Below are 25,285 nucleotides of genomic sequence, written 5' to 3'. Positions count from 1 at the left end.
CTTGGTTTTATTTTATATCACAAAAAAACGGCTTAATTTAAAATAAGGAAGGAAACAACACCTTGCTGTGTTTCTGAAGGGAGGAGATAAGCTGGGTTTCAGATGCAGTCAAAGCTGTAGTGAGGTAAACACTTTCTTGCTTTGATAAAGCTCACTTGCTTTTCAGATCCGGTGATTGAGTTTGTCATCTTGTCCTACTCCTACACTGTCTTTCCCCTCCCACACCCTGAAACTCAGGCTGCTTAAATGGCTCATTAGGTACAGTGTCTTTGGTTCTGTGTAGCAATACCAAAACCCCCAAATCGATCAGAGATGTTGTGGGCGTCTGATAGACACCCACTGCTAACTAGGTTAGGCTTTTAGTACTTCCAGTAAAAAGGGTGATAATGCAGTATCATCATAAAAAAATATACAGATGTATAACATATAAACTCATTTCTACCAAGAAGAAATGCATTGAAATGTCAGAATATCTAAAGCCTTGCACAAATGTATCACATATGAATTGTTTGTATTTCTTATAAATTGTATTTATTATAAATATCCTGCTGTGTAAAATTTGATATTTTTACTTTTGGAACTTATTTGGAACACTGATGATGCCAGTGTGTATGAGAGTACAGTACAGAGATTTGAACCTGTGAGTGTGGCACACTTTTGTCAAATCAAAGCTCATTCAAAAAGACCAGCTTCTTTTTAAGAGTCGGAGGAATCTCAGGAGTTCCACACATGGAAAATACCGGAGGTGAATGAGCTGTGACCCGAGCCACTTTCTGTGCAATGTTTAAGGACAGCCAAAGCAGTCCTCATCTGATCTGCACGGCTGTTTGGAATACATACAAAGTTGTGCAATGGTAGCGACAACTCTGCACACATTTTAGTGCTTATCAACAGGAAGCATTAAAGCAGACAAATACGATATGCTATGATCCTGTTGACGAAATAGCAGAGACTTAAACAATCTGCTTCTTTTTCCACGTTTGTCTGTTTCATAATCGTAGCAATGTGCACGCACAGAGAGTAAAGATTCCTGATTAAGTGAGTGGTCTTAAATTTACTGTAAATTGAGAGATAAAAAGTAAAACACCATGGATTTTAGGTTAATACCATATGTTCATTTTTAATTTAAGTGAAGAATGATCATTTCTGCTTCAGGGATGTACACCCTAAAATTATATCATCCTGGAAGATACTGTAAGACAATGTTTTCAAGTATTGTGTTCAGGTGAGTTGCCATTTTGTTAGTTTTAAAGATTAAATTACAGTTATCAAAGTTGTTTTAACATTTTTATTTTTACAGTTCTACAAGTTGTAGAAGAGAACTAGGATGTCTCTCCTTTCTTAGTACCCAACATTATACTTTACATTAGGAGGGTCATCATTAGGGGGTCATCACTTTAAAAAGTTTGAAAACCTTACAAATACATCATGTACCTCACAAATACATCTAATGCGAGCCTTCTAAATATTAATTTTGGACAGTAGGTAACATTACTGCAGCAATTTCAGGGAGGCAGGACACCAAAAAAGTAGCAGGATGTTGAACGTTCTGTAGGTTGCGTACTTTGGAAGCTCTCTTGCTAACTCTTATTGTCTTTGGTGTTCAAACTCAGGCAGCTATAGAGATATAGTGTACAGAACATAACATCTAAACAATTATTCACCATTGCTCAGTTTCTATCAGACCGTTTGACCCCTTGTTTATGCATGCCTTCCAGTGCAAACATGAGTGTCTCGTATCGCTGTGGTTTCCAGAATGGCAAAGCACCAAAGTACATTGTACACATGGACGTAAACCTCTTTTTTTTCCAGGAAGCGCACAGTCCGGATCTCAACTACTGAGTCATGTAAACAAATGATAGCGCACCTTGTCACTGACTAAGAGCAATAAACAACAAAAACAATAAAGCCTTGAGCTATAAAACATGATATACAGTAACTGGCTGCCATCTTTTGGACTGGATTTCAGACAGTCTTGCATGCCAAGTAGGGATGCATCTCAAGGCAGTCAAACAGACGTTGACAGGTGCTTCACCAAGGCGCTCCTAACAAATCGCAAGAAAGTGTTTGGAGCAGAAAGCCCATTAGGAGTGGTTGAACACAGGAGACGGTTCCTAGTCCTTCTCCAACCACAGACTGTTTTTGGCCCTTGGCGCTTTCCCACCCACTCAGAAAACAGTGAAGTCCTGCCATTAATGGAATGTTTCCATGACAACGATGCACACTTACCTGGGTTATTTGAGTGCAGTCTGCCATCACGTAAAAGAGAAACTGAGGCGTCTGAGCTTGACTCAGCCCCTGATTCCCCTGCCAAGCCACGAAAATATTGCATACCACACAGTCAAAACATGCCAGGGCATCACACACAGCGTGGGAGTGGGCATGGCGTTGGGGGCTGCAGCTGGGAAGGGGCTTCTCAGTCTAGACTGTTCAACTTTGCTCCGTTTTCCTTGCTATCAAGGGAATCTCCTGGACCTCTCAATAGCGGTAGACATTGTGGTTCTGATTGTCAAGGAAAAATATTGGAATCAGATGGCCATTCACAACAGTGGCAAAGTATAAGGAAAAAGTCTAAAACGTAAAATGTAGTAGCTACCTTTCCTGTGGATGGTTACAATCACTGAATTCTATCAAGTCGTTCTTCTGTGTTCAAGTTTATGCACTGGAGTGGAAAGTTGGATTTTGTTCCTTAATTCCCTGTTGGAAAATAGAACTGGAAGAGTAATTGGCCCCTCTGTCCTCACTGAGGTCAGCACTCATGTATCGAATCCAGAAAGAACACATAATACCGCCCCAAAAAAGTTATGGGCTTTAGTGGCTGAATGTTTTCTGTCTTATCTGATGTTAAACCTGAATGTTTTCTGTCTTATCTGATGCTGAATCCTTTCTTGAACTATCTTTCAAGTGTCAGGAACAGTTCACTGCGCTGCAGCTGTCTGCCTTCCAATGACAGCTGGTGTTGATAATTTGGACGAGAGTGGCTTATCCCTGCAGCAGAGAGGAACAGCAGGTGGACACGGCTGTTTCAGGTCATTGTTTCCAAGATATAAAAAGAAACCAAGGCCAGGGTCTTTCCACAGTAGTAAGTAATTAGAAGTCAGGTATGAAAAAAAACATTTGAATTCATGCCTGAATGGAACTTCAGCTGAAGCCAGCAAGCCTTTTTGGCTACATCATCAATTACATCCTTGTAGGTATATAGAGGTCTTCATCCTGAAGAATCCTACTGTGCTTTACATATACTGTAGAAGGGGCCACCTCTGAATTGAGCACCACTTGGATAGTGGTAGTCTTTCTGCGCCACTATGTCCACTGCACAGCAGATCAGATGGAGAAGGGAGAAATTTTATCACCAATTGAATTAAGAAGAAACTTGAGGTAAGGCTCTTTGTGCAAGCCCAGAGTGTGATTTAGCCAGGACACAGGGTTAACACCCTTATTCATTCAAACAGCACCATGGGATTTCTAATGACAAAATAGTTATGAACCTTGGTTAAATGTCTCACTTAAAGCACCTCCGAAGGATCAGTGTCCCTGTCTTTGTCCTGGGGTTTTGGTTTGTAAATTCTGGTTTAGTAGAGTGCCTCCAACAATTTTTTCTTACTGTCCTCCAAATTTGGTAATAAACAGTCTCAATCTTGCTTTATTTCTGTGATGATTACCTTAGCTTCAATGCCAAGATTAGGCTACAAAGTGGTAATGGTACCAGCAAACAGGCAAGGACAATAGAAGCATTGTGTATGAATATTTTGTACATGAACAGGCAATATCTCCTAAACGTGTTGGTAAAAAGATATCCTTACTGCTATATGTCACTATTGCCTCATAGCAAAGCCCTACATCTGGCATGCCCAGGTACAGGCTCATTGTTAACATCCATTTCCATTCTTCTCTGAAGCTGTTCCCAAGGTCAAACAGATCAATTCAATCAGTTTTAGCTCTAGAAGGTACTACGGGTCTGTAAATCACATTTAAAAAAGCCTTAAGTCTCATATGGCAATACTTAACATGTTTTCACTATATGCTATTGTGCTTGTGCCAATTTAAATATTATTTTTCCAAGCTCATTTTCTAGTAGTGCTATAGTATTCTTAAGTGCTTTACTTTGACCCATTTTCTTGTTTTTGCCAGTATGATTCTGTATAATATTCCAGAGTGTTTTAAATCGTAGCATTAGGGCATTCTGAGCCATTTTGTATAGCCTTGTCTCAGGTCAATTATTCATCTGAAAGGATAAAACCCATTTGCTTCCCAGTATCTATTATCACACTGTTACTGTGAAGTTCTTAATAGCTTTGTCTCCAAAGCTGCACTTCAATTTGTACAGTCCACATGTTTGTATTTTTGTTCTGTTCTTCATCCTCTCCAGAATGAGATCCCTGGATTAATTAACTACTAACTACCAATTGGGCTACACAAGCCGAAATGCCACCTTTTGTTATTATGTGCCGATATTTGATTCACACTCATTCCTTCATGGCTAAACCTTTTTTTATTCTAACTGGTTGCAATTGGTTGGTTCGGGCAACAGACCTCCAAAAGCTCACCCCCGGAAGTCAGAAACTGAGGTAGGATGGATATCAATTGCAAGTCCCATTCAATGTTTTAAGAGCTGAAAGCAAGTTTTAAAATATGTACCAAATACAAAATTGAAAAGAAATAGCCGGTAAATAAGGGAACACATTGCGAACTCCTGCAGTATTCATTTAAAGATCCTTTTCAAATATCTAGCCTTCTTTACCATTCATCTTCAAACAGAGTGAGCTGTGAAGTTGAAGATCTGCTGCGAAGCGTCTGTAAGAAGGTGAAATGTGCCACATTTTAATAACTTTTTTGGTACAATTCTTAACGTACTCTTGCTGATGCAGGCTCACAGCCACTAGTTATGCAGGGTGCTTTTCTAAACAGGAACATCAGTGGACATGTATATAAATATACTCCTAATGTTCAATACAAATTGCGTAATTCCATAGAAAGAAGACCAGAGAAAAGGTGTGGTTACAACTGCTTTTATGTCTTTGAACTTATGTCGGATGGCATCTAGCTTTTTTTTTTTCACCTGTGGGCGCTTTCTGACTGTGATTCATAGTTTCCACTTCACAGATGTGGGATGGCTAATGTGTTAACCCTTGCAGTGGAAAAACGTTTTATGTGGCTGAACAGAAGAGTTGCACTGAATCACGCAGGACATGAAAAACCGGCTGAAAATAGCACGGCTGTTCCTTTTTTTTTTTTTGGACTAGCCATTTTTCACCTGCCCACTGTTTTGTGACTGTAGGTGGGGTGTTATTCTGCATGGAGGGGCTATATTTGGCCTAGTGGGAGATCCTGTTAAAACATTTTTGAGACAGCAGTTCCACAGTCAGTAGCTGCTGTGTCATTCGAGATTACCTGTCAGCTTCACTTCTGCCAGTTTTTTTTATGAACTTCAGAGCACTAAAATAGATCCGTAAAACCTGCAATAGGTCACTGAGATACAGGCATACTTAAATTTCCTGTTATCAATAACCTTGAGGCAGGCTGGATCGATTTATATTACCATTAAAAATAGAAAGGCTACACAAGTTATATAAAAAGAACAGATGCATCTGAAGTTTTTTTGACATTTTATTTATTAAAGTTATTATGTAAAATATTCACAATCACCAGTCATGAGTGATTCTTTTCAATTCCTATTGATTTTCACAAGAACAAAACAGTAGCCATGCATTTAGAACAGCACATCTCTGCACCTCCTGACCCATAATAATAAGTCATTGTCCCAAGTTTCACACCTTCTATATACTTACCACAGTCAGTCAGATTTGCTTCGGTGTGGAGGACTAGATCCTAATAACGACTATAGCTAACGTTCCATGATTGCAATCATGCTCATTGTATTCGCCTGAGTGAGTGGATTTGGCTCCATGTCTTGAATGGCTGTTTCTCTCAGAGGAGAGTATAGCACTACCTATTAGGAGTATTGCATAAGCTGTTTCATGATTGTAATTTTGCATGAAACATGAGTCAGAGTTCCTTATTACAAATGCAGTCACAGTCAGAGTACATGGGGCGCCTGTTTGTCCAGCCTTTTTGCATTCAAGTTTTGTGTTACTTTTTTATCTAAATGTGAAAGTACAAATTGTTCACTGTTTAAATTCCGTTCCCCATTTCAATCACTCAATCTAAAATGCGCCGGATGTATTCCACACACATTTATATCTACATTTGTGCTTATATGTTTAGAAACGTAAGACAATGGTCATAGACAAAGAGTGTTGATTGGCCTGCGCAAATTATAGTTATATGTTTTCCTTTGCAGAAACACAACGTACTGATTTATACGATGGTTAACATTTTGGTTTCCATTTTTTCTTATGACATTGCCTATTTTTTCCAGATCATTCACAGCTAGCTCTGCAGATAAAAAAAAACGTATACGTTGAGAAGGCCTTTAACGAAGTATCCGATTGTGGGTCAGAAAGATTCTCTATTCAGTACAATATGATGACGTTTTCTAAATCTGTAAATTTAGAGTACTATATCGACTCTAAAAAAACAGCGAAACATTTTTTCACTAAAGTAGACAGCACCTCCCTTTGAGTAACAAATGCAGGGATATACACTAATCTATATTACTGTAATCTTCAGTAATCCATTTGCAACAGTGGTCTTTATGCAAACGCGCTTGTGCAAGATCAGACAGACCGCTCAGTTTAGCCTGCCCTTTAAATTAAATATCCCGTTTTCCTGCAGAGCTACATTGCAAGGAAGGCACAAAAAAAAAACCCTCATAGTTTTTACATTAGTGTCACAGACCGAAGCCGCTCGTTCATTGGCTGAGCGAGGCTGTCATTCAGGAGACGTGCGTCATTTCCGTTGTCAGGTGGTGCTGCTATGGAAAGATGTGATCAGAGGGTCAGAAAGAGGAGGTTTTTCCTGGCTTGCTCATTTCAGTAATAATAAAACAACTTCTGAAATTACAAAAGACGGGCTGGTGGCGTTGGGAAAGTAAAACTCAGTGCACCGTGCCTGAACACAGAGCAGGAAGAATGCCTCTGTTGTAGAGGAGGTTTTTTTCCCGGCTGTATTTTGGCATAAGGTAAGTTGTCGATCAAGGATCTCGGCTGCCCAGGCTCAGAACTGGAAACACACTACTACTGTACTTTGTTTAAAGGGCCTAGTTAGTCTGTGGCTTTAAAAACTGTGTTGGGCGACCGAAAGGTGGTGTTTTCTGACTGCCATAACATATCAAGTTAAACGGATTTGAGCTAGAGTGAAATGCGTGCTGAGAGACCTAACTACGCCGTGTGGAGAATTGTGCCGGTTTCCTGTAATTTATTTTCCTTCATGATCTGTTCAAACTGTTTTTTTTTTTTTTATTTTGGTTGGTTGGTTCTCAAGATTATATATATATATATTTTGTTTTGGATGCCGGTACGTTTTTGTTTTGGTCTTGCTTGTAAAAGACAAGGGGCTTGGTATTCGGCTCTTGTCTTCGGAAAACAAAACAAACAAACAAACAAAAAAATCATTTTATTGTGATGAGTCGTGTTTTCGGGGGGCAGGTCGTGTCTCTTGCTCTCTCTCTTTTTTTTTTTTAACGCGTGGGGTCCTCTCGGCCAGCAGCCCCGAGCCCTGACGGGACTGGAGACAAATGGTGTCCTGTCGGAATGGCTTCGAGTTTCTTTCGGTCAACAAAAGGGGTCGTGTCCTTACAGTAAAGCTGAATTGTACTTCCCTGTCCCTCTTCCTGGCCTGGTGTTCGAGTTTCAACTCTTTGTCAGATCGGTGTCTTATAAGTTGACGGTGCAGAAACGCCGCGACGGAACTTATTCTCTTTGTTTGCTCAGTCATTAGTGCGACAGTGACCTGTGGTCTTCCATTATGTACCTCCTTCGACCAGAATGTGTCCTCCCACATTTAATTTGGGGAAATGAGGTGCACTGGGCAGGAGAGAGCTGCTGTTAGCGTGCAACCTTTTGTGTGTGAGGTGAACGTGTTTTACCCCCCCCACACACACAAGGGCACGGGGGAAGCCTTTCGATTGAAGTCTAAAGTTCCTTTATCTTAAAATTCAGACGTGCATTTTAAATCTGGTGCAGAAGAAAGCCTACACATCAGCGCGGCGCAGTCAGAGCTAGTGCTGGATTTTCTGGGCATTCGCTTGTCCTGCCTGGTACACGTTGTGTGTCCTCACCCTAAACCGAAAATGTGCACGTCATTATTTTTTCGTTTGTTGATGGAGTGAGTGCATGTGTTCGTGAGCTGACAGCACTATTTTTGAAGTGTTAGCTGTGATTGATAGTTTGCCGTGCACTCTCTCATTGGCGCTTGCTTTATTTCCTTTTAATGCGTGCGTTTTTTTCAATATCAGTCATATCACACAGCAGCCGAAATATCAATATGCATAAAATATGCCTCAGCCAAGATTTCTCTTTCGATGTTGTGGGCCTAAGCTTTTTGCTGGTAGATATGCAGCTATTTATCAAAATTTATTTTCCCCGAGTTTACTTGATGTGTTAATGCTTTTACAGATGACACCAGGATACGTATCCATTTGTCGCACCAATGCATTATAGTTTGTGTTTTAACACCGTCTCATCCTCTGTGTAGGAACCGGTCCAGTTACTGTACACTTAATAGACACCATACTAAAATAAAACTGAATAGAAATCTAGCTATTGTGATTGTACGGTATGTATGTCATCTCTTTTGGAAATCCTGTGTATAGTATGCACACAAAAGATGAGGATTTACAGGTTCCGTTTTTGAGCTCTTTCCAAAGCTTTTAGTAGCTCATCTTGTTGGTTACAGTGTTCATTTAGTGTGTTGCCTACACGAGTCTGTCATTGTTATTGTGCAGTACATTTTTCAGATTTGTTTCGGTGGGGGTGGTTTGGCCTTTTAGAAGCAGATTAAGAATGATAGCAGTGGGTGGAATATCAGCGACTTGCTGTTGCCCAGTGCTGCTTTTACAACTATTTAAAGACACTTCACTTTGCACAGATAAAGCTTAAATGTCTGTCTCTGCATGTCTGAAATGTGGTGAAGCAGTTAAATTTGTCCATGGTTCTGACCTGTTCTCAAAACTTGTCACCGTCTCTCTCCATCTGCGATTATCGGTCGCTGCATGTGTATAGTTGAGGGACTGGGAGACACTGCGCTATACTTACTGTTTCACGCTCCTCCGTTTATCGCCTGATGCGAGAATGTTTCTGTTTTTCACTAGGCTGCATCTGTATTTAAATGGTGGTTACCAATTCAATTCAAATGCACCTTTTGGGTGCAATTCTGCACATTTCCTCGTTTTCTACAGAATTATAATGGTGTTTATTTTTTTGGTTCTGAACATTACAAAATTTTGCAAACACGTCTTGGAGGCCTTCTCTCTAGCGTGGTGAAGGTTTGTCATAACCTGTCTTATCTGCTAAACGGTGAACCATCGTACTAGTAGCATAGTGTTATAGAAACAAGATATTCCCTGCCGGCATGAGGATTTGTCATTAAAGCAAACCATTGTGAAAGCTGCTGTTCAGTCCTGCAGTTGTGATAACATCTCAGATTTACAGTTTTTGAGAGGCACAGGCAAGATGTGTTTTAACAACAGCATTATTCTGTCTCCTCTGCAATTAGTAATTTCTCCCCATGTATAAATTGAGGGTGGACAAATTTGATCCAATTCATTAAAACCGCCGCCTTTGTGCATACTGTAGCACTGCTTTATTTGATGCTATTTTTATGCATGATGTTTAGCATTGATAAGTATAACATTTTATTCATTGATAGAATATGAAGCCATGAAATTTAGCTGGACTACAGTCTAAGTGTTAACATAAACGCTATTTAAAAACAAAGTATATACCTTAGTTTGCTTGCCTACAACTTTTCCTTCTGGCTAAGACTGCTGTTTTAAAACCCTGAGTCTCTGAGGAGATCGCAGCTACAATAAGTACTAAGTGCCTTCCCCTGTCTCATTATTGTAATCTGAAGCAGAAGAGAGACGAGGTAAAAATGCTGATTCAAGTACCACTCGTTCTTCATTCATCTGAATATTTAAGTGTTTTTGTTTTTTGAATGACCTACATGGAACAAAGGTACTTCCTTTATTTTTAATCTGGTCTGTGCAAAAATACAAGGGAATTGTACTCTGAATGTATCCAGAGGCCATGTTCCCATCATGCGATTATGGAATTAGAAGGGAAAGGCTCTAACCTGTTTTTTTTTTAGCCTGCTATCTGCTATCAAGCTGAGATACAACAGAAAAGGAAAATGCTGAGCGTGGTGCTCTAAAGTGGCATGGCTCATATCTAGAAAGAAAAGATGAAAGAGAGTCCTGACTACATGCTGGTGGACCACAAATGGACTAGTCCTCTGGTGAACTTTATAGCACTGCAGTGTGTCTGTGTTGAGAAAATGCTGTTTTACGCAGCAATGTGTAAATATAACCAGTGCTGCCAGTACCCAAGCTTGAGTAACAGCCAGGTCTGTGGTTAATTTGAGAGGATGTACAAGCAGCATTCCAGGCCTTTTTCCTGGTTATGTTCATGTAATAAGCAATTCTCTGTTCCTGCTGTGTGCACTGTAGCAGTGTGGTGTAAAGTTCACGGTTTAGGGATTTCCCTCATTAAAAAACACAGCAAAAATAGCTGACTGGTGACATGGAATATTGCTTCACAACATGGTCTGATAAATTGTCCTCCATTAGTGTAGGAACTGTACTATTTTGTGTTGGCGCATGTAGTCCAAAACCCCAAGAATGTGTTTGATTTTTTTTTAAAGTGGCCCACTTAGTTCACTGCTGCATGCACCCTATTTCATATAGTTCTGAGTCAAAAGGAAGTATTATTTTAAAGATCTTTTCGTACATCACTGCATTACATAGGCAGTTTAAAAAATAAGAAAAGATAGACCTTTTATTAGGAATCGAATATTTAAAAAATGTAGAAAGCACAAGTTATTGAAGCATCATGTTTGTTGTCAGTCACATACTCTCGATTTTACCCCCGGGACCCTGCAGGGAAGATGTGATTCACTGCTCTTGGTCATATGCTTACTTCTCTGTTATGGGAACTACACTTTAAATGGAGAAAGAAATTTCTTCAGATATAATGATGCTTACCATATTAAAAAAGAAAATATTCTGTGCAGATAAAGAAGGGACATTAAACAACTGCTAAAGCATTCTGTCATGAAATCTGAAATGATTGATTAGTGACCTGTTCTACAAGCATGTGCTTGTGCTTGTTAAAGAAGAGCAATAGTATTGAGTTTGTGTCTTACTTGGAAATGTGTTAAATTAACAAAACGGAAGTGCTTTGCAAGAGAGAATCATGTTTTTCTTAAGATGACCCTGTCATAATTCAGTCTTGCAATTCCTTTCTGAAGTGTTGCTTCTCTGTGTGCAAAAATAGAAAGTGTCCAAGAGCTTGTTGTCATACCACGTTTGTTCTGTCCAAGTTTAAAATGAGCAAGAACTTGGCCACTTAAAATTAGGAGCATTAAAGAAGTCTTGCTGTTCTGTTACACAGTGTACTTGGAACTGTTGAATGTAATTTGAATGGAAAGTTCATTTTTTACTGGTAGTGTGGCATTTTTTATAAGTAAAAAAAACTGGTCAGTTTTGACAGTGTAATGGATTTGTGAGTTTTACTTTTTGCAGAAGAGATTGTGTTTATAGGAAATTGCATTAAGAGCAAGAGGAAGTATTGTAACAGAAAGTGTAATATAGATCGTCAGATAACATTGACAGATTAAATTCACCAAAGAGTAGCAAAACATCACAATAATGCTGAATATTCAGTGTCATTTTGGTTTTCTCAATGCATTATTGTAAGGCCCTCAAAATCAGCCTTTAATTGTTATTATTCTTTTTAAATGGGCCAAAAGTTTTAATCTTTTCACACGGTAAAGAACAGAACACATTGACTTTGGAGCTTTCTTCAGGTTGCAGCAGTTGAAATATTTTTTCTTTTTACTTTTTCCAGCACAGAATGAATATCTGCTTGCTCCGTTTGCTCAGAAACGTAACAGCTGCCCACACTCCAGCTACTAACCAAGGTGTCCTTTTCTTTTTCAAAAAGTGACATTTTGTGTTTCAATCCTGAATTTAACAATGTTGGTTGAGAGCAAAATTCCCATTTGCAATGCAGTCCTCACCATCACTCCATGCTGATGCCTCACTACATGTGCTCCTTCTTGCTGGAGGTGATTTAATCTGGGTGTTACAGGGTTTGTTTGCACCTCCAGCACTCCTATACAGTTGCTAATTAACCTCCAATGTCCTGTTAACTACTACTGAATGTTTATGTAGATAATCTGTCTTGGTTGGGGGGGGGTGCTGATAATATTGTGTAACTGAGGCACCTCCTCTTACACATCACTGGGGCAGGGGCTGTACTGCCAGGCAACGGCTGTACACAGTGTTCTTCTGGAAGATGGTTCGTGCTGCGCTGAAATGTGGCAGACAGCACATGTAATGCCTGCTGCTTCTGGCTTGCTAAGGTCTTGTCCTTGTGTTCCGTTCAGCGCTTTAAGAGGATGTCAAAGCGACGGGCATCGGAGAGGGGAGCAGGAGAGACGTCCGCCAGAGCCAGCAAAGTTCTGTGTTCTGGGATATCGGGAAATAATGCCAAGAGAGCCGGGCCCTTTATTCTAGGTAAGAAGGTGGATGTTTTTTTCCATCAGTTCTGTTTCTTTAGGGGATTTTAAAATTGTGTATATCCCAGTGGTTTTGGTCATTTGGAATTTATTATGCTTTAATGGAAATGGTACAGTGTCTGCTAGGTCTTTTTGTATTTTTTTTTAATTTACAAAAATTAGTTATTTTTATTTGTCGGTCTATGTATTATATTTGCAATAGTTAATCAATGATCGTTATCACAATTTATAGGGGAAAGGAAGTAGTCACAAGTGGAGTCATTTAATTTTCTGTCGGTAATAACAATTTATGGATAATAAAACAATGTGATTAAAATTAAGACCTCAAAAAGCTGTAGCACAGAGACTCATAAAGAGTCTCTTGCAGGGTACAATGACTCTGTGAAAAAAATTGCTAGTAGTCAGTCATTCTTAAGTGCCACTTCTTAGATTGCTAAAAAAAATGAAGTGGTTCTGTGCAGTTCATAAATACTTGAAGCTCAGTTGTCATAAAGATTGTCATATTCTACGTTTTCCTTTTTAGAGGCTAAAGTAGGTCTTGAAATGGCATTCTACTGTTTTCTGATTGCATATATTGAGCACCTGTTGTGTCTGTAGAAAACTACTCAATGCAGGACCTTTGCTTTGTGTTCTCAGGACCTCGATTAGGGAACTCTCCAGTGCCAAGTATAGTTCAATGCCTGGCAAGAAAAGATGGCACAGATGATTTTTATCAGTTAAAGGTGAGTCTTAATTTAGTTTGCAGGAATCACAGCATTGCTCCTCTCTAGAACCATTTAACATAAATTGCTACCATCTCTGAGCGTGTATGTTTTATGCGTTTGTTTTTCACAGATCCTCACTTTGGAAGAAAGGATTGACAAGGGAGGGGAGACCCAGGAGGAGCGTCAAGGAAAGATGCTGCTGCACACGGAATACTCCCTGCTGTCTTTGCTTCACAATCAGGACGGAGTGGTGCACCATCATGGACTCTTTCAGGTGAGAGACGATCAGCGCACTCTCCTGCACTTCCTCCGCCGTCCCGCAACAAGAGGGGCATTGCGGCCGTTGATAAACAATTTACAGTTAATTTAATCAAAAGGGAAATTCTGATTGCCTAGAATTTCAGATGTGTAGTCCAGCCAGCCCTCCCCCTCACCGTGTTCAATGCCACTATATTTAGAAATATATAGAAACTATATTTAATAAAACTATATATTTCTATATATTTCTAAATATATAGAAATTGCTCCTTTCAGGAGCAAATGTTCCAGAGTCTTTCAAATATATGGGAAAGAGAGTCTTGGATTTAAGAGATGGTTCCTGGATTTTTCTGAGTACCTCATGTTAGACAGTCACCTTTCCATTTCTTTTGGAATGAGCATAAAATGTAATAATAAATTGCACATTACCAGTTAGTTAAGGATAATGTACTACTGCCTCTCGTATCTGTAAGGTAACTGTCACCTGTTGACTTTTTCAGTGAACTGTGAAAAGGAAGAACGTAAACTTCTTTTCAAAATGATTTTTTTTACAGTTATGACTGTGAGTCTTTAACCGTTAACTGAAAACACTATTAAAAAAAAAACTGCCATGCACTCTGACCTGCAGGATCGAGCCTACGAGACTGTTGAAGATCACGAAGCCAACAAAATCCGAAAAATGAAGAAGCGGATCTGTTTAGTTCTTGATTGTCTTTGCGCTCACGATTTCAGTGACAAAACAGCAGACCTCATCAACCTCCAGCATTATGTTATTAAGGAGAAGAGACTGAGCGAGAGAGAAACCATTGTAATATTCTACGATGTGGTACGAGTTGTCGAAGCATTGCATAAGGTAACGTTATTGTTCTTAGCCTTTATCACACTAACGGGTTAATTTGTACTTGATACCATTGGTGAGAAGGGGGCTTAAAGCTTGAAAGCTGTAAATAACCTGTAATGCAGGTCATCTACTTACATGTGGATGAATAGCAAAAGATACCATGCATTTAGGAAAGGTCAGAACAGAGAGGATAGTGAAACATGCAGATTGTCCCATGTTCAGTCAGTATACAGTATATTACTAACTGGGTTGGAAAGCATTTCAATGCACTAGAGCAGCTACCTTGATGTAGAAGGTGTAATGTGACAGCCTTTTTCTCCATTTTCTACAGAAGAATATTGTGCATAGAGACTTGAAGCTTGGAAACATGGTGCTCAATAAAAGGTAAGGTCTGAACTGGTTTTATTCTTAACCTGCCGTGAGGTTAGCTGTCATATGAATCGTGGATTAGCAAAAAATAAACTATCAAAAGTTGATTTTAATTAAATGTGGTTTTCCAAGAATGCTAAAATTGCTGTGCATTGCTGCATTTGCTTCTCAAACTATCTAAATGTTATATAAAGAAGTAATATTGAATAAATCTCAGTAAAGTTTAGCAGTTCTGGCTCAGTTTTGCCATAGATTTAAAACTTTGCATTTTAATATCCCTTCTAAATGCATTAAATGCAAGACAAAACACTCACTTCTGAAGCAAGCATGTGTATGGAAAATGCTTGGAACTTAAAAGATTGTAAGACAGAGTGATTCAGAAAGTATTCCTATTAAAGCCAGGGAAACATATAAATGCAGCACTATATCAAAATGTTATTTTGCATCAGTGCTAAAAAAGCCTTTTCCGTTCACAGTAATTCCTCTGTTTAGCTCTCCCCAGAAAGGGACATTATACATAAATGCTTGGTAAAAGTAACAAAAGGGTAAAGAGTGAAGCGTGACATTCTGTCAAAACACATAAACGCAGAACATCTTTTTTTCTTTCCTCTTGTCTGCTGCCGATTTCTTTTTGTATGCATATGTGGTTTGAAATTGAAAGTGTCTTATGAAGGCAGCATAGTAGACAAGGTAGCAGAACGCACAGTTCCAGGGAAACAATAGAGCTCTGCCAGGAGAGCCATCATTGCGAGGGTATGAGTCATCCAGAGCTAGCGCTGCTGACGCAAGACAGTATTTACTTTTTTTTCTTCTTGTACCGTCGTCAGTACAGACTGCAACATGAAAAGGGAAAAAAACCTGGAGTTTCACCCTTCAGAGGGCCCAGTGCATTAATGCCTGGGGACAGCATGTTGATTTCTGTCATGTGCGTTGGTGTCAAACCCGATTGCACTGCTGATTGTTTTTAAGATGCAAGCCCCTTTCATGTTGTGGAGATTAATAACAAAAGTGTCGCCACAGTGACTGTCAGTCATTCACCAAGTAAGGATGCCCCACCCCTCCTATTTATCAGCACCGAATTGGATTTTAAGTAGTTGGCTTTCCTCCTGCTGTGATGACTCTTCCAAATGGGGTGATAACTAGTTTTGACTAGATCCGTTCCAATCAGGTTTTTTTAAATCTGGGGGAGGGTTCCCGCGGGCTCTTCACACCTCTGTTTCTCCAAATATTTCTTTTCACACAGGGGTTGCAAACAAAATGTGTGGTTTGTTACTGTGAAACAAATTCCGTCTAAACAAGGGAATATTGTGGTTGTTGCATTTTTTGTTTTGCGGCTCTTTACATTCAAAAAGTGTTGTGTTTAATGTCTTGCTTTTAATTTCATTTACTTTTGAATTGTTAATGTTTTTACTGTAGCTTACTGTCAGCATTCCAAACAATTGTTTCCATTGTTTAAAATAAATAACCTTGTTATAATGCAACACTGAATTTACTGTTCATTCTTTGAAATTTGTGCTTTAGTGTTTGCAGTGTCATCTCTTATTTATATTCTTGTCTGCTTAAACTATATATTGAATAACAAATTGACAGACTGGTTGTTTTTACAAATTGATGGAAAGGCTCTAATGGACCAGGCCTGTCTCCTCGAGGTTATTTATTTTAAATCTTTGATTAAATATGGAGATGTGGGGTTTCTGGTTTCCTGTCATCTGTGCACACCATGTGGGTTGTGCAGCAGTGAAGCAGAACTGAAGTGTTTTCCCATGTCATTTCTTGCACACTAAAACTTGCAATCAAATTCAGCATTACAATTCCAAAAAACATTCTCGGGCATATAAAGGATATCCCAACAGGGAGCCCCCTTTGGAAACGTCCCCAGATTGTTTTTTTCCATGTTGGTCAAGGCCTTTTGAGCAAGGATCTGACATTAATTAAAACAGGGTCATCTGCCTCATTCCATGTGAACTGAATGTGCAAAATGTGGATCTGTTATGCTTCATGTTTGATCAGATCAGGCTGCTATGTGTCATTGCCATTAGTGTACTGCACAACATGGTTGTACCACAGAATTCTGTCCTCCTGCTTATGAGCTGTGCACATGTTGTTCTTTCATGTTACTCTGTTTTGTGATCTGGCTTTATATTGTCCTTTAGATGCCCAATTACTGTTTGCAGAACCTCTGCTGGCTTTAGGATTCTTAGTTCTTAGCTAAAGTGATATTAGCTTTATAAATTGGGTCCAGCATTCCAGATTTTGATGCATTTGTTGTAATCAAGTGCCCTCTTTTAGAGCTACAGGTCAAAATATTTTTCGAGAGTGCTTATGTGAATTCAAAGCAGGCTCCATGAAATCTGGCTGTATGGAACTTTGTGTAATCTGAGCCCTTTGGGCGTTTGGGCTATACATGCAGTCTGGTTTAAAATATTATATGTTGTTCATCAAAGTATTAGTCATTCTAGTTGTTTAACCGAAGCCATATGGTGACTCATCTGTTTGTCAATGTGGTCTTTTGTTTTTTTTCTTCACTCTATAAAGTTTGAATAATCTGTTTCACAGACATTTCATTAATTAGCAGCAGTTTCTGTGTGTGTATATGTATATTGCCATAAGATTGAAAAAAGCCTGTAAATTTGGGAGCTGATTTTGCCAGTGCCGTTCAGGATTACAAGTATGTACTATCCTGAAAGGCTTTGACAGAGTCAACCCCATAGAAAGGCGTGGTAGTGAATATTGAATCAGTATACTTCAAGTAAACAAGAGGAGCTGCATGGCCTTACATTTGCAACCTAGCAATGTTCATCTCAAGCAGATTTATCTACAGCCTTCAGAATTGTAAAAAGTGTACCTGCATTATGCATGGCACGTGTTTTATATATACTGCACAGATGGATAGAGTTTCCCTTTTTGTGCAGTATTGAATTGATGGGACAGATTAACACAAAACTCCAACCCACCCCCTAGTCACACATTAAGGCGGAATGGCCACATAAACTTGTGGTTGGGTTGGAAGCTTGCAGAAGCGTTACCTTTTAAATGTAAATTGATTTAAGGCAACTTTTTAACACCTGTTAAAAACAACACCTAATTGATTTTTCTGTCCAGCTGGAGGTTTAGGAGCTTCTGCATTTAAAGATAAACTGTTTTGTAAAGCTGATTTTTTTTTTAATTCTTAGTGTAGTCACACGGCGAGAGCCTCTTTAGGGGAATGTTTTTTTTGTTAAATGCTCTTAAATAAATTTTGTTCAGGTCTTATTGCATCGGATAAGATTGCATTAGTTTTAAAGGGTACATGTATTTTAAACTGCTAAGTGCTAAGCCACTTTGAGCAAGAAACCCTAAGTATGATAACTTAAAAGCCTGGTTAAATCCATGTCAGTGAACCAGTTCCTTTTTTCACTTCATCAGACTTTTTCATTGCTTTCGTTTTAAAGGACTCACAGAATTACCATCACTAATTTCTGCTTGGGGAAACACCTAGTGAGTGAGGACGACCTTCTCAAGGACCAGCGGGGAAGCCCAGCTTATATCAGCCCAGATGTGCTCAGTGGTGAGGGAGAGCATCCATACTGAGATTTATTATTGTAGAAACCGAAAGACATTTATCAATGAAAGAAGTTAGAGCTCAGCTTGAACAGCTAACGCTCAAGTTTCAGAAATCCATGCATAAGAGAAGTGATGTAATGCTTTTAAAAGATAAAGACAGCATTTAGATTTCCTGTGAAATGATTCAGCAAATTAGTTTTCACAACTCTGGAGACTTAGAGGGGGGAGTTCTTAGTAAAAGTCAACGTGTACAGTCTTTGCAGTGTTTGTTTTTTTTTTGTTTTAGACTATATTTTTCTCAAGTAATGAGAATGTAATGGTCCAGGGGAGTAAATATGTTGCTGTTGCAGTTAAAAGCTACATTGTTTCTTTGCACAGTTTGTCTTCTACTGCAGCACTTTAATCAAGTTTTAACTTTGCACACGCTGAAATGTTGAATCTTTGAGAGTCAAGAAAAGTTAAGCAGGGATAGTGCAAATAGAAAGTCATGAACAGCTTCAGATATTTTTGTCTGAGAAGAAAAGGCTTGATTCAGCTCTGCAGAAATGAAATGAACATGACTTCAGAACAATAAATGCTGTAGCGGTGAGTCACTAAATGAGTCACTGGGAAAACTAAATTACGTTTGTTTGTTATATGTTGACCATAATCTTTGACCTGTCTCTTTAAATTGAGTAACTTCTCCTATATCCTTACAATGTTAATGAATTGCAGCTTTTCAGTGCCTGAAGCGAATAGATGTCCCATAGGAACAGTTTAAAATAGGTGGTTGCTGCTCCCTTTATGATTGTAGATTAAAAAGGGTAGATGGAAAACAGGAATTTGCAGTTCACTGGGTGGAAGGCATGTGACAAGAAATGTCTCGTTATATCATTTATGATGATCAAGGCCTTGTATGTGAGAAAATCTGCTGCAGAATGTCTGCTGCAAAAGCCTTGAGTTGTAGAATTCAAAGAGGTTCTCTGACAAAAAAGTAATTGTCGAAGTTCCGACCATCTTTCAAAAAACTTTTCCTTTAAGAAACAGTTCAGCACTTGACACGATTGAGAGTAAAAATCATCTGTTGAAACTAAATTTGTGAATTTCCCAGTAGAAGCGATTTAGGAAAAAATTGTTTCAAATGTCTTAGATGTGTCTGAAATTCTAGACAAGTCGTGGGGAAGGAGTAACACACCGAGTTCAATAGGAGCGGAGGGTTTCACCAGTAAATAAAATGCTGTTTCTAAATATTGATAGCAAAAAAAAAAAGATGTATCTGTTGACTTGAAAATAAAAGTTCTGTTTGCTTTTTCTTCCTTTCTGTGCAGGCCGGCCGTACCGTGGAAAGCCAAGCGACATGTGGGCTCTGGGGGTGGTGCTGTTCACAATGCTGTATGGCCAGTTTCCCTTCTACGACAGCATACCTCAGGAGCTGTTCAGAAAAATAAAAGCGGCAGAATACACCATCCCAGAGTATGCACCCCTTACTTGACTTTTAACCTTGCAGAGGTGTTTTCATCCGTCGCTGTGATTTGAAGTTCTCTGAATTCTGACTTGAATTTTAGACGAGCTGTTTCCTGAAAGAACATTATGTGTTTCTTGATGCCAAACGACTGCTGTTGGGTTTTGTTAGCTCTTTAATGAACACAGTGTGCATTCAAGGTTGACTTGTGTAACTTTGTGTAGCCAATGCTTCTCGTGGTCTCTCCCTGGCAGAGATGGCCGCGTGTCGGACAACACTGTGTGTCTTATTCGGAAATTGCTTGTGCTGGACCCACAGCAGAGGCTCACAGCAGCAGAGGTCCTGGAGTCTCTCAGCAGCATCATCGCCTCGTGGTAAGGACTCCCATCACTGGAAGCCAGCATCTGCACATAGGCGATGAGTATGCTTGAACAGTGCTACGTTGAACATTGAAATCGTCTACTAAGGCATTTTTATGAGGATTTCCCATGTAGTGTGTCAAGTTTTTAATATTAAGAGCATTAAGAAAGGTCATTTGGCCTACCTAACTCATTTGGTTTCTGGTGGCGGATTGATCTCAGATCTCATCCAGCTCTCGCTTGAAAGTTTCATAACATTATATGAAGTAAAAAAAAAAAAACTGCTGCATTGCCTTGAATAGAAACTCTCCTGCTGCAGAAACGTTTAAAGATAAAACCTAAAAACCTCAAGATCAAAAACTCCAATCTTTGCGCCCCCTTCACCTTTTACAGGCAGTCAATGTCTTCGCTGAGTGGCCCGCTGCAGGTAGTGCCAGATATTGATGATCAGGTGAACCATCCCGAACATCTTCAAGAGGTAAGATAAGAGTACAAAAAGAAATCACAGGTCAATAGACTGTCATTGCAGGGCTCTGGACGCTTGCATGGCGGATGTAGAGCAGGGTGTATTCTGCCATCTAGTGGTAAACAAATGCAATAGCAAGGACGGACAAGTCCGGACGTTTTCATGAATAAAAGTTAAAAGTTGGTAATATTTAAATATATTAGTGAGAATTAAATAAAATATTAAATTGTAGAAATTTGCATAATTGCCTTTTTCCCCAAAAAATGTAACAGTTTCATACATACAACAGAATACATGTAGGCTTTATCAGGCCTTTGTTGGGGAAAAACAAATAGTGAAAGCTGAATAATCCCACCACTCCTGACTACGTTTATTCTCTGCCAGCTCTAATTGCATGACTGTTTAGCCACTCAAAGTGACTTGTGCAAAGCTTCCTTAATTCGCGGGTGAAGAGGTTCTTTTGTGCCCCCGTTACGCTCAGGCCAAGGTGACGGAAGAGTCTTCGCAGTACGAGTTTGAGAACTACATGAGGCAGCAGCTGATCCTCGCGGAAGAGAAAAACACTATTCACGAAGCCAAGAGCTTCCTCCACAAGCGGCAGTTTGGGAACATCCCCCCCGTCCGACGCCTGGGACACGACGCCCAGCCCGTCAGTCCGCTGGACGCTGCTATCCTTGCACAGAGATACTTGCGAAAGTAAGCCATTGGCAAACTGCGGCGGCGGCGGCGATCGCGACCTTCTCCGACCGCCGCCTCGCCATTACACACCGGACATCCAGAGCAATACAGTTCTGCAATAGAGAATAATGTAGCAGTCCATCCCGGCTCTATTGAGGATACATTCTGATTCAGTGATCATCTTTCGTTCCATGGAATATTTTGCTATTTGCTCTTTTTTATCACAGTTATCTAGAATGATTCTTTAATTGTGACTTCAGATCTACCTCTCTCTTCATCTTTTAACAATGACACAGTCCTCTACGTAAGGAGTCGTGAATCAGAACTAGTGACGTTGACATTATTGGTAAAGCATTATCATTGGTGCATATTGTAGTATGGAGTAGCTACTGGTAACAGTCCCTCCATATGATACGAATAAGCTTATTTTTCTTTCTCTTAACAAAGGTAGCATTTTGTGTTTATCTGGTATTTTGGCAAGCCCCATTTTAAAGATGTTATGTCAAGTTCAGTGACCCGAAGACCGCTTTACCAGTATCTGTAAATGCAGAAAAGCCTGGTTCTTGTTATTTTTGCATTTAGGCAGCTATCTTCTACATGCTACAAAATAAGGACAATGCCAAGATTCGGGTAGGGGGTACAATCATGTTGTGTGATAAATGAGTGGTCAAATCAAGCTCAAGGATTGCAAGTCATCTTGAAACAACATACAATGAATTATGTCAGTTAATTTATCATTAGAAATATGTATTTGGATAGGTATGTATGATATTTTTGTATAGATTTCTATTATCAGCCAGCATGATTTTATTAAACTATTTAAAGCCAAGAAGGAGGCAGCATCTTTAAACTGGTTTGTTTGCCAAGGCAGTCAGATGTCTTTCCATTTCTCTCCTGTTTGTAATTCTAAGATCCTCCTTGATTTTCTCATTAGGTTTTCAAAGCTACATAAAAGTGTATCATTGTGGTACAAATATATTAAATGTGAAAATAAAAGTCTCAAGAATAGGTAAATGTAATTAGTTTAAAGAGTCTACGATACATTTTCACAATGTAGTAAAAATATATGGCTGACGGTATGAAGGTTTCCCATGGTCTAGAGCTAGGTTTGTCTCCTAAAAACAGGAAGCTGACAGTTATAATTTGAGTACACAAAGCTAAAGCACAACCTAAACCTCTTATCACACTGCATTGGTTATTATATGTAATCATATGTGCAGTGAGCGTGCTGGTGATCTTACAAATAAGAAACAAAGTTTGTCTTAATAATTAATAATTGTTAAGAATTTAACAATAGGTGTTTTCCAAGGCAACCAACTTTCAGTGCCCGTTTTATAACTAAAGCCCTGGTTTTGAAGACACTTTGGTTCGACTTCCAGAAGAAAGTCAGTCGAGAACTGAAAAGACTTGGTTTTTCCTGGTAATGCATCGATCTGTCATATCCATAACATGGATTAGTGTAAAACCTTAGATCCAAATAAACTAGGCAATGTAGAGTTCATAGAAAGTACAAGACAATTATCTAAAGTTTTTACTAAATAAAATCTATAAATTATAAAAGTGTATTCATAAATTTAAAATGGATAACACTAGTAAATGTAACTTCTAAAAATGTTTTTTCTTCACTGTTTATTAATTTCAATGCCTTTTCTTGCCAAGTATATTGTATAACTTTCAACCCTCTGGATGTGTGAATTTCAGTTCTTGTTGTTTTGATGTGTGCAGGAGCTAACCAGAGCATTTGGAACGATTTGTTTTCTCCAAATGACTTAAGTCTTTTCTCGGTAATGTTGAGGAGGTTTTTCAATGCATAGGAACTTATGAATTCCTGTACCCCTGAAGTGCTAGATGTGCAGATTTTGTTTTTGCACTGGCTTCTGCTGAATTTAGGGGAACAATGTATTGTGATAAAATCCAGAACACCAATCCAGAACCCTGTACTATTGAGTATACCCCTAAACAAATCTATAAAATGTGTTAAATGAATCTTTTAAAAATCTCTTGACACTCCTGCCAACAGTTTTATGTTCCTTTATCCAATATTGTTCAACTATTTGTGATTTAATTAAGAGCACGTGCGCATTTCTGAATTTTTTCTTTAAAATCAGATGTGTATTGTGCAGCCAATATAACACCTTGAGAAAACTGTTGTTTTCATTTAGTTCTTGGTTTTGTTTTAACTAGATAAAGTATACTTGTTTAATCAAAGAAAAGACATCTAGACTGACCACAAAGCATGAGTGAATTATTAACTGTTATTGTAGTTTTTCTTGTCTCTTTCAAGTCATGTGAGTTTTATTTATTCACAGTGTAGAATTTCCACAATAGTTTTCATTTTTATTTTTCAGTCAAATGCATCTTAACTTTTAAGAGTGTCTTTTAAAACTGAGGGTTTAGCTATTGCTGTGATTTTTCTCTTTCTGTCTGACTTCCCTTAAAAAGAAGCATATTTTCTTTCCTTGTAATTTGGTTAAGTTGCCACATAATTGTGGATTAAGCTACACTAATACAGAATAGAATTCTGCATATGTTTATTTTTTTAAGTAAATATAGTACATTAGTTTGATTTATGAGAAAAATAATTGTTTATAGCAATCAAGGAATTAATATAATGTTGCACTGTTTATCATCGTATAAGAAGTGTGATGGCAGTAGGTGTGCAGTGCGTTCTTTGAGCTGCTGTCTTGAAAAGTATTTTAAATTTTGATCTGTGAGCCCTTTTTTCATCATTTGGAGACTAAACATCCTAAGTGATTTGACACCATTTGTTAATGTGTTTATACAGACAGTGAAAATAACTGACGATGCATTTCAGTGAGTGAATATATTCAGCAGTATTGTAGTTTAAATGGGTATGAATCAGTAATTGTGAACCATGAACAAATGCTAGCATAAAAGACTCTTAATTATTTTCTAAATAAATGTCCATTGCACCCGACAGATACTGATGGATTAAGGTAGACCTCAATCCTGGTCATCGAAGCAGAAATCTAACAGGATTTAAACTAGGAGTTTCTAGTCCCAGTCCTCAGAGTCGGGAATTCAGCACGTTTTCTGTATCTTTCTTGCGTACCAACAGCTGCACACCTTAGAGAACAATGAGGTTTAGTCAGTTGATTTTAGTCCCTCTTCTACAACTTGAAGATGTAGATGGGTTTTTAAAGAGACAGCATACCAATAAGCAGGATCCTGTGGACTGGTGCTGGAAAGAAATCCCTGGTTTAAATCATTCATCACTTTCAAGGCCTCCATTCAAAGATTGTCCAATTATTATCTCCAGCTAAGCATGAGCCCAACTATTTCAAGAACAGTCCTTGGGTCTTGAGCGATTGATGACTTATGTTTAATGGATTGCGGCCTGAATTAGAGGGGAAGATGGATCACAAGCACGGGATATCCATTAGGCTCATCGCGCTTGTTTGGTTGGGTGCTTTGCTAGCTGTTTAAAAAGTATACTGTATGTGTAACTGTGTCCCATTTCCATTTTAAGCAGGGTTGTAAAAGCCAGGGTTGCATCAATACACTGTATCACTAGTAAAAATATTTCCCTGTCAGGGCAGTATACCTAATCCATTTTGTGAGGATGAAATTATGCAGCAGTTCAAGCATGAAACAGGTGGTTAAGTAGTGTTGAACTGTAATTGTAAGTTATGGTGTTCGCATGCTTTTGACCCACAAGGTTGAAGACTATCTTAAAAGGTTTAAACCATAGTATCGGACATTATAAATGTTAAAAATACATTTTATTGCCCCAATGAAAACACTTGTGTGTTCGATATGCCTGACATTTGTTTTAACTGGAAGAAAAGGATCATGGTGCAAGATAAGATGGGGGTAAAAAAGGCAGTAAATTCGAGCTGCTCCACTGAGTAAGTTAACAGAGAACTAGGTAATTGTATAAAAAAAATCAAATTTGTATAAAAGACATATTTTTGTACTTCATCAAACCTCTACATGCATGTCAGCAATAAAAGTTTCATATGGAAA

At 38.7% G+C, this 25,285-nt stretch overlaps 1 protein-coding gene across 2 annotated transcripts; it reads left to right on the top strand.

Annotated features, from left to right (window-relative positions):
- Positions 1-6,865: 6,865 nt before the first annotated feature.
- On the top strand, positions 6,866-25,285 carry stk40 (serine/threonine kinase 40). Of its 2 annotated transcripts, none has more exons than XM_015348785.2 (11): positions 6,866-7,081; positions 12,508-12,637; positions 13,276-13,361; positions 13,474-13,617; positions 14,230-14,454; positions 14,774-14,826; positions 18,243-18,358; positions 19,662-19,806; positions 20,050-20,169; positions 20,548-20,632; positions 21,102-25,285. In XM_015348785.2, exons 2-11 carry the CDS (start codon positions 12,520-12,522, stop codon positions 21,318-21,320), a joined length of 1,311 nt encoding a protein of 436 aa, XP_015204271.1. In that variant the 5' UTR covers positions 6,866-7,081; positions 12,508-12,519; the 3' UTR covers positions 21,321-25,285. The 2 variants fall into 2 exon arrangements, with proteins under 2 accessions (XP_015204271.1, XP_015204272.1); XM_015348786.2 differs by lacking the exon at positions 6,866-7,081 and adding an exon at positions 11,964-12,039.

Source organism: Lepisosteus oculatus, chromosome 11 (genome assembly GCF_040954835.1).
Source record: "Lepisosteus oculatus isolate fLepOcu1 chromosome 11, fLepOcu1.hap2, whole genome shotgun sequence".
Classification (NCBI taxonomy): Eukaryota; Metazoa; Chordata; class Actinopteri; order Semionotiformes; family Lepisosteidae; genus Lepisosteus; species Lepisosteus oculatus.
Note: the sequence above shows the minus strand (reverse complement) of the source record. Positions and strands in the feature narration are given on the sequence as shown.

Bases quoted from the DNA above. Each gene is read 5' to 3' on its own strand.
- stk40 (XM_015348785.2), top strand. From the start codon at position 12,520: ATGTCAAAGCGACGGGCATCGGAGAGGGGAGCAGGAGAGACGTCCGCC. The intron at 18,359-19,661 runs GTGAGGGAGAGC...CTTTCTGTGCAG, and splicing joins CAGCCCAGATGTGCTCAGTG to GCCGGCCGTACCGTGGAAAG. The intron at 20,633-21,101 runs GTAAGATAAGAG...CGTTACGCTCAG, and splicing joins ATCCCGAACATCTTCAAGAG to GCCAAGGTGACGGAAGAGTC.